General features: G+C 49.0%; 1 protein-coding gene across 3 annotated transcripts in view; it reads left to right on the top strand.

The window, feature by feature from the left end:
- The first annotated feature begins 2,012 nt into the window (after positions 1 to 2,012).
- LAPTM5 (lysosomal protein transmembrane 5) overlaps positions 2,013 to 20,151 on the top strand; it is a 31,227-nt gene continuing 13,088 nt past the window's right edge. For 2 of the 3 annotated variants that reach the window (XM_059488920.1, XM_059488922.1), the window contains exons 1-6: positions 2,013 to 2,181; positions 8,008 to 8,101; positions 15,156 to 15,232; positions 16,309 to 16,437; positions 18,856 to 18,981; positions 19,631 to 19,726. In XM_059488920.1, the coding sequence (XP_059344903.1) occupies positions 2,095 to 2,181; positions 8,008 to 8,101; positions 15,156 to 15,232; positions 16,309 to 16,437; positions 18,856 to 18,981; positions 19,631 to 19,726 (609 nt within the window). In that variant the 5' untranslated portion in view covers positions 2,013 to 2,094. The remainder of the gene's footprint in view (positions 2,182 to 8,007; positions 8,102 to 15,155; positions 15,233 to 16,308; positions 16,438 to 18,855; positions 18,982 to 19,630; positions 19,727 to 20,151) is intronic. The other variant, XM_059488921.1, reaches the window with a different exon arrangement.

Raw genomic sequence — 20,151 nt, forward strand, 5'->3', positions numbered from 1 at the left:
GAGGGGGCAAGGGGCAGGGGCAGATCATAAACCAGCTTTTCAGATCTGCAGGAAATGCTTCATCCTCCTGCACCTCCTTCCACAAACCGGCTTGGAGGGGAGGCAGCCCCTGAAGAAAACACATTTCATGTGGGGAAGGCAAAGCCAAGCCTGTTGTAAAGGAAAGATGCTCAAAATTATCTATTAAAAAAAAAAAAACCACCTTATTTTTAGCCCTATTTATCAGGGGTGGAGACAGCCCCTAAAGAAAACACTTTTCATGTGGGAAAGGCAAAACCAAGCCCGTGTTTGCATCTGGTTTGTAAAGGAAAGATGCTCAAAATTATCTATTTATAAAAATAAACCTGATTTTTAAGCCTATTTTGCACGGGTGGATGCAGCTGCAGGGGTGCTGGTGGATGTGGTGCCCTCAGTCTGCACCTGCAGCTTTGTACTTTCCCTGCTGGTAAAGAGATTTCACCCTCCTGCTCCACCAAGGATTCATCAAGGAGCATTTGCAGCTGGATTTGTATTTGTGAAGCACCCAGGTGGAGTCTCTGCATTTAATTCCGTAAAAAACACCAAGAAGCCCCTCTGCTGCATCACTGCAGGGATGCTGTGCTGGGAATGCTCCTGGAGGCATCAAACAGCAAATCCAGGGAGCGTTTTTGGGATCTGACACCCACAAGAGCTCATGTGAGCCCACTTCTCATTTATTTACCTGCATTTCCCTCCTGGAGAGCTGTCCCCTGCTGGGACACATCAAACCTTTGTCAGAAAGCCCAAAACTCTGAGCAATCCACTCCACAGTGGGGTCTAAAGAGGGAATTTCTGTCCCATGGGGTGGGGGAAGAGGAAAAGAGACTTAAAAATGGGGGTTTTAATGAGAACAGTAAAAAATCTCTGTCAAAGAGCACATTTTGGTTAGTTCAGGCAGGGGGACACCCCGATGTCCTGCACAGTGACAAAGCCACCACGCTCAGATCCTGCTGGTTTCATTTCCAGGAGATGAGGACACAAATCACATCCCCAGGAGCTGGGACCAGAGCTGCAGATTCCCCAGCCAACACTGATGCCTTAGGATTTTAGCTTTTATATTTTTCGTACATTTGTAATCCTGCAGTTCCTTAGTGTGTAACTCTAAGCTCCATGTACAGTGTGAGCTGCTGCTTCCCCATTTTGGGCAGACACAACAATTCCTCTCCAGGCCTGGCAATCAAGGACACCTCACTGCCTCAGTGAGAGATGGAAACAAAAGTGAGTTGGGGGCAGCATAGTTGGGCTCAATGACTTCATTAGCTGAAGTAATTGGAACAGTAACCCCCAATATGCAAATGGACCAAATTTATTAAAGTGTGAAAACCAGTGACCCCTGGTCCATTTTTGGGTGTAGCCTCTGGGGAGCTTTGTCTGCCCTAAATGTACCTGAAGGCCCTTCAATAAATAGAACTGCTTTTTATTCCCTTAATTTTGTCTGGCCTGTGTTTTTAGGTAGCCCCAAAGAAGCACCAACACCCTCTGCCATCCTCCTTCTCCTTGCAAAGCCTCTGGGGGCCTTTGTCTGCCCAAAAGGTACCTGAAGGTTCTTCAATAAATATAACTGCTTTTCATTCCCTTAGTTTTGTCTGGCCTGTGTTTTTAGGTAGCCCAAAAAGGCACCAACACCCTCTGCCATCCTCCTCCTCCTCACAGAGCCCAGGGCTGCTCCAGCAGCAGCTCCAGAGAACGGAGCCTTTGCTGGCAGGGAACGCCAGCTCAAAGGGAGGAACTTGGATGCTTCACTGCAAAAACAGCAGGGTGAGTTTGAGGTGAAATTCCTGGCCCCTGTTTTATTCCTGAGGATTTTTGTAGGACAAAGCCCCATCCTGCTCCTGATGGTTCTCTCCAGACACCCCGTGCTGGACACAGCACTGGGGCTCCGATTTCCCAGCTGGATGTGCTGAAAAAGCCCCCCAGTTTTGCTTTCTTTGTGATTGAGAAACCCTCATGTGACTTTGTAGATGACTTCACACATTCAGAGAGCAGGAAGGAAGCCGAGCTGCTCTCACTTCGTGTTCCGTGGGGCAGCTGCAAATCCGACCTCATTATCTCAGGAGCACCCATAGGGATCTGAAAATGAGCCCCCAAACCCCCCCTGAGCCCCCCAAATGCTGCTGCTTCAACATCAAGACAGCAACAGTGGCCCTGGGGATCTTCCACATGGTGAGTCCTGCATGGGGGACAGGGAGGCAGGAAAACAGAGGCAGAACCTCTCCAGGAGGTGCCTTGTTGTGGTTCACAGGGCTCCTGACACTGGAATGTTCTCTGTTCCCAAGAGGAAAACCCAATGAGTTAAGAGGGAGGAACAAAAGGTGGTGGGGGACAGGGAGAAGCAGAATTCGCTGCACTGGGAGGAGTTTTGAAGAATTTTTTTCCTGGCTCTGCCAATTGGAGCTCAGGGAAACTCGCTCTGCTTCCTGTTTTTCTGCTCAGTGCAGGAGCTCCTACCTGAGTGTACCCAGAGCCTGCTGGGTGGGAATGGGCAGCACTGGCAGTGGGAATGTGGGAATGGGGCGCTGGAGGGATTTGGGAGCTGGATAAGCAGAGGGTGATGGGCAGAGCTGCCTCCTCTGGGCCTCTTTTGGTTTCCACTGGGATCATGGCCATGTCTAGAAGCTGTTCAGGGCAGGGATGGCAGAGCAGGACAGCCTGGAGGCCCCTCTCTCCCACGCTCCTGGTGGCACTGAGGAGTTTTAGGTGTTTTCAACCGTCCTGAGGATGTGGTTTCTTGCATGGCTGGGTTATTAAAATAATCCCTGTGCTGCCCTGGTTGTGCACAGTCATGGTTTGGGAGCCCCTGGGGTGGTAACGGGGCTGTCACAGGTTCCTGGGACAACAGAGGGGGATCTGGGGACCTGCAGCCTGCAGGAATCCTGTGGAACCAGCAGCTGTGGCACAGGAAGGACATTCCGTGATCCCCCCACAGCTCTGGCTGTGCACAGTCAGGGTTTTGGGCCCTTGAGGTGATAATGGGGCTCTCAGCACTCCTTGCCCAGCAGAGGGGCTCTGGGGAGAGCTGCAGCATGCAGGAATCCCATGGGAATGGCAGCTGTGGCACAGGAAAGACATTCCAAGGTCCCCCCTCTTCCCTGGAGCAGCAGGAGCTGTGCCATCCCTCTGGCCCTTGGAAAACAGGGTCATTTTTGGATACATCTTGTCTTGCTTTAAGAGCTGTCACACAATACCCATCATTTCTCCCCCTGCCCTCTTCTCTCCCTTTCTGATGGTGCAGCTGGGCAGGGAGAGGGAAGGGAAAAGGGGATTTCTACCTTGGCTGATTTGCTCCAGCAGTGCTGGGGCTTTGGGTCAGGATAAATTCCTGCTGCAGGTGCCAGGGATGAATCCCAGCCATGCTGGGTGACAGCAGTGCCACCAAAGAGCTCTCAGGCTCTGTGGCAAGGTCTTCTCCTCCCGTAAATCAGCTCTGCCTCGCTGCTGATCTCTGCAGAGACAACTGGAATAAATCCTGGGTGTTCTGGAGCAGACAGGGAGGGAGGAGGGGAGTGAGGAGAGGATGGGGGTGTATGATCAGCAAAGCTCTGTGGTGTGGGGAGGTGACCTGCAGGCGACTTTCAAAGACAGCACTGGGGAGTTTGTCCTGCTCCTCAAGCCTCGAGGTGCTTGACAGAGAGATTTGAGGTCAGGGCTGGAAACCTGCTCTAGTGCAGGAACAGAATTCCCTTCCTGCTGCTCCTTGATTGGAGCCAGAGGAGCCTTGGGAAGCAGCATCAGCACCGTGTCTGGCCTCAGCTGCACTCCAGCCCCACTTTTGGCAGCTCTGTAACTCACAGAGCAGAAATTCAGCTCTGGAACCCTCCCAGGCCCTGTCATCACCTCTGGATGTGACTCAGGTGAGCTCAGAGGGATTCACTGAGCTCTCACCAGGCTGGGCTGACCCAGGTGTCCCACAGAGCCCGAGCTGCTTCTCCTGGAGCAGCTCAACCAAGGAGGCAGCAGGAGGAGATGAAATGTGAAAGGAAAGAAAATGAGAACTCCAAGCTCTCCTCACTTCACCCGCGGCTGCCACAAGAACCACTCAGAAATTCAAGGGAGAAAAGGAGAAGCTGTGACAGGGCAGCGTTTTTGGGTGGTGCTCTTTGTGCTGGTGTCCCCAGAAGCTCCCAGGACCCAGAGCACCCTGTCCCTGTCCTTTTCCCTGTCCGTATCCCTGTCCCTGTCCCTGTCCCTTTCCTTGTCCCTATTCCTGTCCCTGTCCCTTTCCTTGTCCCTATTCCTGTCCCTGTCTCTGTCCCTGTCCCTGTCTCTGGCCCTGGCCCTGGCCCGAGGGGCTCCTGTTCCCCACAGCTTCAAGCTCCCCTGGCAAAAACCCCTCCTGTGAAGCAGCAGAGGAGCAACCTCGCACCAGGGCCATGTGCACGAAGATAAATCACCTGGAGATCAGTCAAGCTGCAAATATTTCAGAAAAAAACCTGGCACCAAGTGACCTCAAAGAGCAGTTGAACCCCACTGCAGCTGCAGCAGGATTGTCCCCAGGGAATGGGGGCTCTGTGTGTCAGACTCTGCCTTCAAGATTCCCTTATTTATCTCCCGCAATTTAATGACTGGATTTATCTCAGTCCTACATTATTTCAGCATATCATGGAATCCCAGAATGTCCCGAGCTGGAAGGAACCCACAGGGATCATCCAGTCCAGCTCCTGTCCCTGTTCAGCCCCCCAAAAACCCCATCCTGGCATCCTGGGCTGGAATATCCACAGGGATCATTGATCCAGCTCCTGGACCCAACAACCCCAGCCTGGGCATCCCTGGAGCTCTGGCAGCCTCGGGGCCGTGCCCATTGCCTGGGCAGCCTGGGCAGTGCCAGCACCCTCTGGGGGAAGAGCCTTGCCCTGATCTCAGCCTGAGCTGCCCTGGCCCAGCTCCAGCTGTTCATTTCCTGGGGGTTCAAATTTCTTCCACCAAGAAATGTGAAGCTCCTTTTACAGACAGGCAGCAACAAAAGTTGTTCCAGCTTGAGGAGATCAGGGAGGAAGGGCTGGAGAGGGGCTGGGAATGGAGTACCTGGAAGTGAAATCCTCCATTTTAAACCTGCATTTGTCCTGCTGTGGCATTGCAAAGGGAAAGGAAACTGGGGTGTTTTTCTGTGTGAAATGAGAAGTTTTTGGTTTGTGCTGAAGCTGAGCAGTGGATCTGCAGTGGGAGCAGCTGAGCAAGGAGAGCAGGGCAGGCACCACATCCATCTTTCTCTGCCTTTCCCCAAAAGGCCCCTCTGCAGAGGGTTCACCCCTTGGATGCGCATTCCCTGCAGGAATAAGGAAGGCTCCACATCCCAGCTGCTGGAGAGGTGTCCTGTGCCAGCCTGGCTCTCCATGCCAGGAGAAAGACCTGGAGGTCTCTGCCTGCTCGCAGCTCAGTGCTTCTTTCTTTCTACACAAAATGGAAAATTTTAAACCCACTCTTGCCTTAAAATTCTCCTGAATCTCTCAGGCTGGGCTGGGGTTTCCTGCCATGTCCTTATCTTGTGTGCCTGCCTTGGTCTGGGCTGTGTGGCTCACTTCCCCCAGAAAGGAAACCAGGGCCTCGTTTTTCTCTAGCACACATCAGAGAGGGTTCCTCAACTTCAGCCTCCAGATCTGCTGGATGGGATGGGGGAATTTGGGGTTTGCTGTCCTGCTCTCAGCCACTCCTCCTTCAGAGCAAAACTGATACTTAAGGCCCAGCTCATCCATTTTGCTCAGGCCTCTTTTAAGTTGAACCTGAAAAAGCAATTTCTGCCCGTATTTCCCAAGCTGGCAATTGAGGGGTTGGACCAACAGCAGAAATAAAAGGAGCAGAATGTGTTTGGGAGCCTGAACACAAAACCTCTCAGCCACCTTGCAGTCAGGTGTGATCTCCATGTGTCTTCATTAAGAGATCCCTCTCCTCCCAAGGGGCACCAGCAGCTGCAAAGACACTTTGGATCGATGCAATTTCATCCTTGACAGGGTTCAGAGCTGCCCTGGGAGCTGAAATGCTGTTCCATTAAGCTGAACTCGTGTTAACTTTGTCGTGTCCTCGTGTAATGAGATCTGGATATTCCTCCTTTTCCTGCCAGCTCATGAGCAAATTGCAAAGTTCATTTACTTAATTGGAAAAAAGGGAAGACAGCAGAGTGACTCTTGAACCAGCTGGTATCAGACAGGCCCAGGGAAAGCCTGACACATCCTTCCTTCTCACTCAGACTCTGGACAGGATTTTAAATTGGGAGGGACAGGGTGGACAGGGGACTCCCAGTCCCCTCACAGCTCTGGGAGCTGCAGCTGGGGGCTCAGAAAGTTGATGAATTCGGTTTGAAATTATTTCTAGGTCTTCTGCAGCTGACACAGAGGCAGAGGGAGGGGCTGTGCTCAGCTCCTGTGACCTCCCAGCCTCCCTTCCCCTTTCTGGGCAAGGCAGAGCCTTCCCCCATAGCTCCTTTGCAAGCTCAGCTCCCCAGGCTTTTGCATCCAGCTGCCCAAAGTGTGTCTGGATCCCTCTGAAATGCCAGCCCCATGCTCTGCCCAGCCCAACCCGTGCAGCAGTCGGCTCTGAGCTGCTCCAGCAGCCCCAGTTTGCAAACACAAGCTCAGACCACAGCGGTGCCGCTTCCTCCTCACCCACGGCACTGCTCAGGCTGTGGTTGAAGCGAAAGGTTGGTGCAGCTCTGGTGGAAAAATTGTTTCATCTCTGCCCGAGCTGGTGCTGATGTGGGTGGCAGATAGGGCCTGGCTCCTGCATCACTGAGGGGCAGAGGGCTCGGGCTCATGGAGAGGGGCAGCTGGAGGGACCCCAGGGTCACTGGTGGCACTCCCTGCTCCAGCAGGGCCATCCCAGAGCTCAGGGCACAGCACAGTGTCCCTGTGCCTCTGGAATGTCCCAGGGAGGAGACTCCAGCCCCTCTCTGGGCTCTGCTCAGGGCTGGCACTGCCCAGGGCAGTTCCTGGGCTCAGGCCCTGCCCGTGGCTCTGGGGCCATGGCTGGGCCTGGAGCAGAGCCTGGGGTGGCTCTGACCTCTGCACACAGGGACAGACACACAGGGACACACAGGGATGGACAGAGCAGCTTTAGCTGCCCCTGCATCCCTGGCAGTGCCCAAGGCCAGGTTGGACAGGCCAGGAGCAGCCTGGGACAGTGGGAGATGTCCCTGCCCATGGCAGAGATGGGATGGGATGAGCTTCCCAATCCCTTCCAACCCAAGGGCAAATCCCTTCCAATGTGGGCAATGGTTCCCAGGTTTCCCATGGAGCAATATTCCCAAATATTCCCATGGATGGGTTGGAGGCTGCTCTGCTCAGCTCAGTCCCAGTGCAGGGTGCAGAGCCCTTCCTGCAAAGCTTTCCCAGGAAATGATCCAGCAGGGAATGACCCAGCCAGTTCCATCCTTTCTGGGATTCCCTGATTCCATGGAGATCTCCTAAGCTGGGCTCAGACATCCCTGGCTGAGTGCAGAAGTTGAGGGCCAGGACTGAGCCCACAGCTCTGGACCTTCCTCCATCTCCCAGCTCATTAAACTCCACACAGAATGAGGCTGGGGTTTGATGGTCCGCTTGGAAAACTTGGGGAAAATCATTCCAGTTCAATGTGAAAAAAGAACATTTGGAGATTTTCCTCAAATAATAAAAGAAGGAAAGTGATGGTTTTGTCAGTGGAGTGGCACAGCTGCACTTACAGGGAGATCTTTCATCTCTTTTGTGTTTCTTTTTACACTTTGGAATACTGGTATTGCATTTTCCTCAACTCTGGAGCAAAAGGCAATTTCAAAACATAAAACCAGGATAAAAACCATTGAAACAAAACTCACTACCTCTGTTATTTCTCCATCTTCCTTCTGCTGGCAGCTAAATCCAAAATAATGACAAACTGATAACTTGTCTCAGAATTTCCTGGGATTTAAACCCTTTGTGTTTGGCTCACTTGGAGACTCATCCATCCAGCATCCCGTGGAAATAAATTCACTGCTGGGAATTTGGGCCAAGGCCCCTGAATTTTGTTTTTTGCTTTGTTCTCCAGGTCATGAGCATTCTGCTGCTGATCGAGTATTCCCTGGAGGTGGCCAACGGGAAGGGCTTCTGCAAAGACCTGGAGAAGGATTACTACAGAATTGGTGGGTCCTGAGAAGCAGCTGTGGGGCAGGGAGGGATCCCTCAGTCCTGCAGTGCTCCCTCTTCCTTTTCCATCAGAGTTTGGAATTCTGGGTCAAAAGCTCAGGAAGGAATTTAGACTCTGTTTGGGATTTGCTTTAGGCCAGGGCTGTGTTGGAGATCAACGTGGAGCCCAGAGCAGTTTTTATTTCAGAGGATCAGCCCAAACTCTGTAGCACCCGCAGAGTCCTTCAGCTCCCTCTGGAATGTCCTGTGGATTCCCCTGGCAATCCCGATTTGCCTTCCTCTCCCTTTCCCCCAGCTGTGCGTCATTCCAGCCTCACACACACTCCTGACTTCCTTCACATTCTGGACATTTCCAGGGAAACACTGAAGTGTCCCAGAACTCCTCAATGGACAGAGGGGACAAATCCCACCCCACACTGATCCCATGGATGTGTGGGCTGTGGGACACTGCCACCAACACACCAAAACCCCTCCATGGCATGGAGCCATTCCATAGAGCCATTCCCATGGAACCATTGCCATGGAGCCATTAGCATTGAGCCATTCCCGTGGAACTGTTCCTGTGGAACCATTGCCATGGAGCCATTGCCATGGAGCCATTGCCATGGAGCCATTGCCATGGAACCATTGCCATGGAGCCATTCCCATGGAGCCATTGCCATGGAGCCATTCCCATGGGAGCCACTCCCATAGAACCATTGCCATGGAGCCATTCCCGTGGAACCATTGCCATGGAGCCATTGCCATGGAACCGTTGCCATGGAGCCATTGCCATGGAACCGTTGCCATGGAGCCATTGCTATGGAGCCATTGCCATGGAACCGTTGCAATGGAGCCATTGCCATGGAGCCATTCCCTTGGAGCCATTGCCATGGAGCCATTGCCATGGAACCGTTGCCATGGAGCCATTGCCATGGAACCGTTGCCATGGAGCCATTCCCTTGGAGCCACTCCCATAGAACCATTGCCATGGAACTGTTGCCATGGAGCCATTGCCATGGAGCCATTCCCATGGAACCATTCCCTTGGAGGCATTCCCATGGGAGCCATTGCCATGGGGCCATTGCCATGGAGCCATTGCCATTGAACCATTCCCATGGAACCATTGTCATGGAACCAATCCCATGGAACCATTGCCATGGAGCCACTCACATGGAACTATCTCATGGAGGCATTTGCATGGAGCCATTCCCATCAAACAATTGCCATGGAGCCATTGCCATGGAGCCATTGCCATGGAGCCATTGCCATTGAACCAATCTCACGGAGCCATTCCCAAGGAACCATTCCCTTGGAGGCATTCCCATGGGAGCCATTGCCATGGGGCCATTGCCATTGAACCATTCCCATGGAACCATTGTCATGGAACCAATCCCATGGAAACATTGCCATGGAGCCACTCACATGGAACTATCTCATGGAGCCATTTACATGGAGCCATTCCCATCAAACAATTGCCATGGAGCCATTGCCATGGGATCACTGCCATGGAGCCATTGCCATGGATCCATTGCCATGGAGCCATTGCCATTGAACCAATCTCACGGAGCCATTCCCATGGATCTCCTGCCTCTCAACTGGACAGCCCCACCACCCCGCCCTCCCGCTGTGACCTCCGTTCCCAGATTTTCCCAGCCCCTGGTGTATTTTTCCCGAGCATTGGTGGCTGGAAGAGGCAGCCAAGCTGTCCCCTAGCTCACAATTCCTGAAGGATTGAATTCCTCCAGAAGGATCCAGCTCAGCTCCTCGCAAAGACCCAGAGCTGCCTCATGAGGTGCCTTCTAAAAAACCAAAGCCCTCAAATATTGCCCAACCAGGATGTTCTGCCAGAGCTGCCTGGAAACAAGTGCAGGGGAGTTTTCCTTTCTTGAGTCATTTTCTATGAAAAAACACAAGCTGAGAGAACCCTGGGAGAAAAAGCAGGAACCCAGGCCCCCTCCCTGCCCTGTCCATGCCCACGGAGAGAAAACACAAACCCTGGCAGCCAGGAATTGCTGTTCCCTGTTTTTCCAGAGGCTGTTCCTGGGCTCAAAATTCTTTGTACATGGAGGAAAAGGAGGATGAGTATACAGATCCCTGCACATTCCAAACCTTCCTGTCCACAGGACAGGAGTCAGAAATAGGGAAAAGTGCCACACCAGGAATAGGCACTGCCTGGTGAAGTTATAAAAGCTGGCTTCAGGTTTTTCCAAGGAAAAATGCACCCTGGGATCCCCCAGGGCTGTTTGACATCAGCACTCAAAGGTTTGGTTCAAGAGAATCATGGAGTGTCTGGATTGGAAGGGACATAAATCACCTGGTTCCAAGGGGAATGGCATCAGCAGTGAGCAAAAAATGGGAATTTGGGTGAGTCCTGCTGATAGGAACCCGAGCAAGGGGCAGTGCAGTGGTTCCCAGGTTTCCCATGGAGCAATAATCCCAAATATTCCTGTGGATGGGTTGGAGGCTGCTCTGCTCAGCTCAGCCCCCCGTGCAGGGTGGAAATCCCTTCCTGAAGAGCTTTCCCAAGAAATGACCCAGCAAGGAATGACCCAGCAGGCTCCAGAGGCAGGGCTGGGAACAGCACAAGGAAACCAGGAGCATCCATCCGTCCATCCATCCATCCATCCGTCCATCCATCCATCCATCCATCCATCCATCCATCCATCCATCCATCCATCATCCATCCATCCATCCATCCATCCATCCATCCATCCATCCATCCATCCATCATCCATCCATCATCCCCCATCCATCCATCATCCATCCATCCATCCATCCATCCCCCATCCATCATCCATCCATCCCCCATCCATCCATCCATCCATCCATCCATCCCCCATCCATCCATCCATTCCTGTAAAACGTGTTCCCACTTCTAGTTTTTGATGGGAATTGAAGAACTTGATGCAAGTGTAACCTCAAGGGTTTCCTTCCTCTTTCAGGGTTTTGTTGTTTTGCTGTTTCATGGGAGGTTTTTGGGTTGGTTTTTTGTTTGGGTTGGTGTTTTCATTTTTTTATGTTTGTGGGCTTGGGAGTTCTGGTTTTTTTTGTTTATTTGGGGTTTTTGTTTGTTTGTGCATTTGGGTTTTTATTTGCTTGGATTCTTTTCTTTCTTTTTGTTTTTTTTTGTTTGTTGGTTTGGGGTTATGTTTGTTTGGGGGTTATGTTTGTTTGTGTATTTGGGTTTTTTCTTGGGGTTTTTGTTTGCTTGAATTTTTTTGTTTTGTTTTTTGTTTGGGGTTTTGTTTGTTTACAATTTTTGTTTGTTTGTTTGGGATTTTTGGTTTTGTTTTTTTGGTTGGTTTTTTGTTTGTTTGTTTGGATTCCTGTTTGTTTGGGGTTTTTCTTTGTGTTTTTTGTTTGGCTTTTTGTTTGTTTGGGGGTTTTTGTGTTGTTTGTTTGGAGGGGGTTGGGGATTTTTTTTTTTTGTTGCATTTTTTGGGTTTTTGTCCATGGCACCAAGCCACCCCTGCTGCCAGCAGGAAGGATGACTCTGTTGCCTGGGAACAAACAGGAGGCAGCCAGCTCATGGAAAGTTGTTTTCCCTTGGTTTTCCTTTTCTTTCCATCCCTTTGTGTTTGTGGGGGTTTTGTTTGGAGGGGTTTGATCTGCTTGGAAAATCCAGCTGGGCAATTAGCTGGCAATGACCACTTCCCAATTAATTAGGGATCCTGCCAGAGAGCTGGAGCAGGAGCCCATGGAGAGAGAGAGAGAGGCAGGAAAATGTGGCTGTGCTGGACCCCAGAAAATCCTGGGATAAGGAGGGAAATCCTCTCTGGGCAAATTCCTGAGTGCTGGTGCTGGGCAAAACCCAGGGAAAAACCTTGGGAGATTGGGATTTAATGGGATTGGGATTGGCTCCTTTAGGAAAAAGGCTTTGGGAGTTTGGGCTTTAATGGGATTGGGATTGACTCCTTTAGGGAAAAGGTTTTGGCAGATTGGGCTTTAATGGGATTGGCTCCTTTAGGGAATAGATTTTTGGGAATTTGGGCTTTAATGGGATTGGAATTGGCTCCTTTAGGGAAAAAGCTTTGGGAGTTTGGGTTTTAATGGGATTGGGATTGACCCTTTTAGGCAAAAGCTTTGGGAGTTTGGGTTTTAATGGGATTGATTCCTTTAGGGAAAAGGTTTTGGCAGATTGGGCTTTAATGGGATTGGTTCCTTTATGGAAAAGGCATTGGGAGCCTGGCTTTTAATAAGATTGGGATTAGCTCCTTCAGGGTTGGTCCCACAAAGGCTGAGTCTGGCTCCTTTTTTAAGATCTGTTTTGGGTTTAGGCCGTTCCTTGTTAATCTTTGGCTCTTTGTGCACCACATCCCAGCCTTGGTTCCACTCCCCTGCTCCTCAAAGCTGGGCTTGTTGTTCTGCCTTGGAATTCCAATTGGAATTCTCTTTCCCACACCTGTGGGAGCAGAAGGAAAGCAGCAGTGGCTGCCTTTGGAGGACGCTGCCCTTTGTGTTCCTGATTTTCTCCAGGGGACAAAGCCCTTTCCCCCTCTTCCTCAGGGTTTGCTGGGTTTGGGGTTCTCCCTTCATTGTTTAAGGAGATTTCTTCCTCCTCTGGATCTCAATTCCCAAGGCCTGAGAAGGAGCAGCATCAAAGAGCATCCATCAGAGCCATGATTTCCTTTCCTACCTGGGCATATTGTGATCTCAGAGGTCTCAATGTTGTGTTTTAATGGATTTTATGTTTAATCATTTTATATTTACTGGATTGTTTATCCCAGTCCCATCCCAGCATTGTTCTGAATTCATGGAATAAATCACTTTAATAAATTTATATTTTTATAAATTTATATCTATATTAATTAATCACTTCATATTACTTTTATTGTTCTTGAATTAATGGAATCCAGACTTTATAATCCGCTCTGGAAAATGACATCAAGGCCACGCTTCCCTTTCCTGCTCAGGATATTGTGCTCTCAGAGCTCTCAGCGCTGAGTTTAATGGGGTTTGTGTTTAATCACTTCATATTTACTGAACTATTGATCCCAGTCCCACCCAGTGCCGTTCTGAATTCACTGGGGTTTTAGCAGGTAATGAGGAAAATCCTTTTCCTTGCTTTGCACCATTGCAGCCCTCCTTTCCTGGCGCAGGGTGGGTGGATAATCCGGATCATTCCTGTATCCCACCCCTCCAGATGGCTCCAGTCCCCCTCAAATCAGCTTTTTTTTTTTGTTCCTGGGGGGTTGCATCCTCCCCAGAGGGTTTTTTCCCCAAGCCTGAGGAAGGAACAGGCTCCTCATGCTGGGGGAGGAAGTGCTGGGCAGGGCTTTGCTCACTGAAAGTTTCCCATCAGCAAAGCTCATTTCTGGAGGAGATTTAAAGAGGAGACAGTAGAATTGAAAATCTCTTTTGTATCAATTGAAATGAATTTAAATTGCATTTAAAGGAACTCTGTCAGCAGAGGGAGGATGGGAGGGGTGGCACTGCTGATGCCACCTGCCCAGATGTGGCTCAGGAAATTTTTCAACAAACCTAGAATTGTTCCAGATCTTTTCAGTGACATTTTTGGTCCTTACTCGAGCTGGGGGTAGATTTTAGTCACTTTACCATAGGGAGAATCTTTGCATTTTCCCCTAAACACAGCAAATGTCCAAATTCTGATAAAGTTATCATTGTTGGGGTCACCTGCCTGAAAAACAGGGACAGGTTTCTCTGCCTTGATGTCTTTAGGAAGGACTTTATCCTCTTGGCACCAAAAAAACCCCAACCAAAACAAACAACAAAAAACACAAAAAAAAAAAAACCAAACCCAAAACCAAAACAAAGAAAAAAACCCACAAAAAACCAACCCCAAAAAAAACCCCAAAAAAAAGCTTCCAAACCAACCAACCAAACAAAAAGAAATATATTAAATTAAGAAATATTCACTGAGATAAAGATTATCCACTTCTAGAAAGGGAATAAAGGATGATTTGAGATCTGCCCAAGCACTGAAATCTTCCCTCACCAAAGCTCCAGGTGAACACTCAGAACTGGGGGAGATGGAGATGAATTTTCCTGGGGGAAAAATGGTGACATGGAGAAGTTAAGGATTTCAGAGCAGCTGGAATGTGGCAGGGATTCTACAGGCACAATTCCCAGAGTTCTTTATGGAAACAGTGAGGGCATCATGGATAAAACAGAGTTTGGCACTGGATTTATTCATGGCTGTGTGGAATCCTCAGCTGAAAGGGACCCCCAAGAACCATCAGTCCTGTGCACTTATGGGAAGGATCAGCTGCTTTAAAGAAAAAAAAAAGAAGAAGTAAAACTTTGGCTCATTTCTAGCAGAATTAAACCCCTTCTTGAAACACTTTGGAACTGAAGAACCCAAACTGGCCAATGCTGATTTAAACTGTAGAATCCCTGTCACATTCCAGCTGCTCTGAAAGGTGAAACAAAAGGAAAGGAGTTGGAGGAACCTCTGGGAAAGGTTGTGCAGAGACAGATTTTAAAAAGCAACAGAGTTTTGCCTCTGGAGAGGTGAATCAGCAGCAGGGCAGGCTGTGATTCCAGGAGGGAAAGCTGCTTCCACGCAAAGGTTGAGCAGGAACTCTGTGGATACAAAACATCACCCTCACACCCAAAGCAGCTGCCAAAAATCACCCTAAACCCCCTCACGTGGCATTTTTGAGGTGTCCCTTGCATCCCAAAGCTGCAGAGTTGGGGGACAGATCCCCCCCAACCCTCTCTGGGGTGAAAATTTCTGTTTTTCTCTGAGAGATCCTTCACTGCTGGTTCCTTTATCTGCCTTTCAACCTCTAAATAATTTCCAGCTCAGAGCTATGAGCCAAAAGCCCTCTGGGTTTTTTTAATTCTTCATTTTGTAGCCTGGGGTATTTAACATTTCAGGCCTTGGTTCCCCCAAGCTCACAACCCACAGTTCCTGGATACAGGAACTGCAAAGAGAGATAAAAATGGGTGTAAAAAGGGAAAAGAGAGTTAATTCCAGCTGTGTGCAATAATTCCTGCACAGACACAATTCTTTGTGCCAGGTTGAACCCTCCCTTAGGGGTGTGATGGAGTTGGGACATCTTTTGATGATGTGGTGATTCCTTTTATCATTTTTATCCTTTTCAGCTGATATCACCACCAGTTTCCTGCTGATCCTCATGTTGTTTGTCATCAGCTTCCACCTCCTGCTCGGGGTGCTCAAGGTACGTTCCTCACAAATGATACTCAGGGTTTGGGTGGTGATCACGGGAATTGTGGTCAAAAAAAGCAGGAAAACCTCCCAGAATCACAAAATCACACAGGGAAAAAGGCAGATAAAAATCCCAGAATCACAGAATCACACAGGGAAAAAATGCAGATAAAAATCCCAGAATCACAGAATCACATAGGAAGAAAAGGTAGATAGAAATACTAGAATCACAAAATAACACAGGGATAAAAGGCAGATAGAAAACTCAGAATCACAGAATCACACAGGAAAAAAGGCAGATAAAAATCCCAGAATCATATGGGAAAAAAAGATAAAATTCCCAGAATCACACAGGGAAAAAAAGACAGATAAAAATCCCAAAATCACAGAATCACACAGGAAAAAAGGCAGGTAAAAACCCAGAATCACAGAATCACACAGGGACAAAAGGCAGATAAAAATCCCAGAATTACACAGGGACAAAAGGCAGATAAAAATGTCTCTGTTGCAGGGGGGGAGAGGGACTGGTTTGAATCTTCAGGTTCCTGGGAAAAGCTTCGAACACCCAGATATACCAAATCTGGGCAGCATTTCCATCAGGGCTATGTTTGGTGTCAAATGAAGGAGATTTTACGATTTAGAAAGGTTTTCTTGCCTCATTTCCTTGCCCTGTTGCAAGTCAGGTGCTGTGAGAGAGCTGTCACTGCCCTGCTGCAGCGGGGACTCATTCCCCAGGGTAGGAGGAGGAATGGCCAAACCTGGAAACGCCAGGAATGTGAACCCAGTTCTCCCTCTGCAGAGGTGAATTTCAGGGACAGTGGGATGACAGCTCTGATGGGAAGTGCCAATGCCACAGAGTGAGAATTCACAGGAATTTTCGAAAGGGGTGAAAAAAAATCAACTTTGATGATTTTCTCTGGATCATTTGTCACTGAAATCAGAAATTCCAGGGAAGTGTTAATTCTTGGAGCACCATCTAAGGCGCTCCATTCCAGGTATTGCCAGCTGGTCTCATTTCCCAGTTGGAATGAAAATAGCCATTAAATATAATGGTTATATTAAATAACCAGCACTGCTTTTCCTCCTCAGATGAGGGAGCGGTTCCTGATCCCCTTCCTGGCTCTGCAAGTCATTGATTTCCTCCTGAGCCTCCTGACCATGTTCAGCTCCTACATCCAGGTGCCAGCGATAATCTCCGTGTCCTCCCTGGGCCACACGGTGGGTGACAGCTCCTCCTCCTGGGGGCTCTGGGTGGGTGACATCTCCTCCTCCTTGTTGGAGCCCTGGTCACTGAGAATTTGAGACTTTCTGTGCTGCCAGGGACAGACCCCCAGGAGAACACTGCACTGAACTGAGGCCGTGGAGAAGCTTCCAGAATGGAATGACAGAACTGGGATTGTGGGTGTGGAGTTTGAGTAGAAGTGTGTGAGATCACAGGGAGGGAAACTCAGAGTTTGGGGTTTTAGAATGTATTAATAGATATAGATCAAGATGGAGGTTTTGGGGTGGAGGCTTCTTCTCCTTCTCCTTCTCCTTCTCCTTCTCCTTCTCCTTCTCCTTCTCCTTCTCCTTCTCCTTCTCCTTCTCCTTCTCCTTCTCCTTCTCCTTCTCCTTCTCCTTCTCCTTCTCCTTCTCCTTCTCCTTCTCCTTCTCCTTCTCCTTCTTCTCCTTCTCCTCCATGAGTTTGGGTGGTTTTGTGTAATTGGATAAAAAGCCCCCTTTGCCAGCCACGGGTGGTTGGTTATTGGGTTAAGGGTAAAAATAATTTATGTGTCATTTCTTAATTGGACAGTTTATCCTTCAAAGGCCTTGTAGAGAGAGACAGGGCTCCATTTTCAGTGTGTCAGAGTGAAGTGCTGCAGAACTCAGGGTTTGTGAGACTGTGACAGAGATAAGAACTAACAAACATCTGAGTCCAAATGAGAAATACCATCTCACGATTTAGCCCTGACCTTGGCAGAAAAGAAGCAAAGATTCCTCACCTCCTGGAGGCTCCTGGCTTTCCTGAGGTGGGGAGTGCATGGAATGGAGCATCCTTCCCTTGGGCTGTGGGGAATGATTCCATTCTTCATGGAATCATTGAGGTTGGACTGAAGGATCTTTACCCCAGGCTGTGGTTTGTCATGGAATCCTTTAGTTTGGAAAATATGTTTAGGGTCCTGGAAGGTTAGAATAAAGGATTATTATCTTGGGCTGTGGTTCTTCATGGAACCCTTTAGGTCAGAGTAAAGGATCGTTATCTTGGGCTGCAAATCTTCATGGAATCCTTTAGGATGGAAAAGACCTTTAGGATTCTGGAAGGTTGGAATGAAGGATCACCACCCTGTGCTGTGGTTCTTCAGGAAATCATTTCGTTTGGAATAAAGGATCATTATCTTGGGCTGCAATTCTTTATGGAATCATTTAGAGTAAAAAAGACCTTTAGGATCCTGGAAGGTTAGAATGAAGGATCATTACCTTGGGCAGTGGTTTGTCACAGAATCCTTTAGGAAGGAAAATACATTTAGGGTCCTGGAAGGTTGGAGTAAAGGATGGTTACCCTGGGGCTGTGGCTCTTCATGGAATCCTTTAGGATGCAAAGACCTTTAGGATCTTGGAAGGTTGGAATGAAGGGTCATTGCCTTGGGCTGGGGTTCTGCATGGAATCCTTTAGGTTGGAGTAAAGGATAATTATCTTGGGCTGCAATTCTTCATGGAATTATTTAGGGTGGAAAAGACCTTCAGGAACCAGGAAGGTTGGAATAAAGGATCGTTATCTTGGGAATTTTGTCATAGAATCCTTTAGTTTGGAAAAGACCGTCAGGATCCTGAATCCAGACGTGAGATGGTTTCTCCTGGCCAGACAGGATGCAGTCTTGGAGGCTGAAGGAAACCAGTGGCAGCTGGGATATTCATCATCCCCTGTCTTGAAATGTTGATTTCCTCCTGGCTTTGAGGGAGGTGGCTCTGCATGTGCCCCTGACAGGAGGGGTTTGCTGGTGATGCCTCAGTGTTTAAATTTTATATTTTCAGGTTCTGTGCTGCTTTGGTGTGTGGGTCTGGGCTTCACATTATGGGATGGTGAGCTCTGTGCACAGAGCAGGGAGACAAAACAATTCCTGATCTAGCTGGGGACCAAGGACAAATGATCCAAATCTCAGGCCCAAGAGCACAAACAGCGTGGGCTGGAGAGAGAAAAACAAGCAGGATGGGACTGAATGGGCTAACTCCAATTAACTCCAATATGCAAATGGATTAGAACTTATAAAAGTGAGAGACCCCATGAGCTCATCCATTTTTGTGGCCATTTTGGGTTGTGCTGCCCAAGGTAGATCCATTGAGGCCTTTTAATGAATCCCTGCTTTATTCTTTAGCTCTGTCCAGCCTCTGTTCCAGGTCAGCCTTCACAAGGCATCACTGGAGATAAACTGAGATTGTCACTGCCCTGGCCAGAGGCTTCTGTGCAGCTCTGATAAAGCCCCACAAACAGTTTGCTCACTCTCGGGGCCAGCAGAAGGGGAGGTTTGGGCCGAATTTACAGGAATTTAGTGGTTTAGACTCCCTGTGAACCAGCCACAGCTCTGTGTAAAGTGTGAATGATCTGCAGAGCAGAAGTGACCCAACGCTGTGATTGTAACCCAATTCCTGTCTCCTCAGCAGGGCCACTCCAGGACTCCCCTGCTGGCGCTGCAGCTGCTGGATTTCTGCCTGAGCATCCTCACCCTGTGCAGCTCCTACATGGAGGTGCCAACCTTCCTCAGCCTCAAGCCTGTGGAGAGTGGGGTAGGTCTGGAGCCAGCTCTGCTCATTTCCCACCCTGGAACTCCTATAAATTCTCATTGCATGGCTGTGCAGCTCCTCTGGAGCATCCAGAACTGCTCAGTCTGACAACAAAGAGGATTTTCTGTGTTCTCCCAGCATTGCTCCTGACTGACAGCTCCCATGTTCCTTAAAAATACACCTTGTTTCTCCTTGTAAGAATCTGATGGATGCAAATTGTGGAGCTGCTGGCATGGAAAATGCCTCAAATTTCATCTTTATTAAACAGTCACATTTAATAAGTCCCACCTCAGTGTTGTTATGAACCGATGGAATCATCACATTCCCAGGGAAGGATGGAGATACTGATTTAAGGCTCTGGGATCATGGTCCCAAGTTTCTCCCTCCAGAGAAAAGAGCAGGGAGATCCCAGGCTGGTGGCAAAAGTGGAAATTAAAATTTTTAAAGTTCATATAAATAGGGCTTTGCCCAAGGAGTGGAAACAGCAGGTGGAAAACAATATCCCTGTGATCCTGCTGCCAGTGAAAATCCCTCATTCCTTGCTCTGCCTGAACCTTGAACCCCTCTCTGTAGGTGCCCCTGGCAGAGGGAACGAATGTTTTGGGTTGAGACCTGAGTGGTTTGGGCTGAGACCTTCTCTCTTTTCCCCCAGGGCTCTCTGCCAGCCCTGGAGAAGCTGCCAGCGGAGGAATATGTCAAAGTGATGATCACCTTCACCATCGCCTTCGTGGCTGTGCTCGCCCTCAAGGTAAAAGGCTCTGAAGTGAGGCTTCCCCAGGAAATTCAGCTTTTATTCTCTTCCAGATCTGCCCTGTTGGGCTCTCCTTGGATATGGGAAACTTTGAGATAAAAGATGCTGACGTAGAAATGCCATGGAATAGGGCAGACACTGTTGAGTGAGAAATGGAGCTAGGAGCAAGTTTCAAAGGATGGCCTTGCAAATAAGGCTGGATACTTTGGAGAAACAGAACTGTGAAAGACACATTGTAGTGGGACCCACGAGGGGTAATTTTAGATGATTGGCTTTAAGGCATTTACAGCATGGTGTGGCTAAAGCTGATAAACCAAGAAACACTTATATTTATTAATTAGGAAATAGTTGGCTTCTGATTGTGATGGTGTGAATTATAACATCTGTATTGTCACACCCTTCACATGAGACTGAAAATAGAA

The sequence above is a fragment of the Ammospiza nelsoni genome, chromosome 25, assembly GCF_027579445.1.
Source record: "Ammospiza nelsoni isolate bAmmNel1 chromosome 25, bAmmNel1.pri, whole genome shotgun sequence".
Classification (NCBI taxonomy): domain Eukaryota; kingdom Metazoa; phylum Chordata; class Aves; order Passeriformes; family Passerellidae; genus Ammospiza; species Ammospiza nelsoni.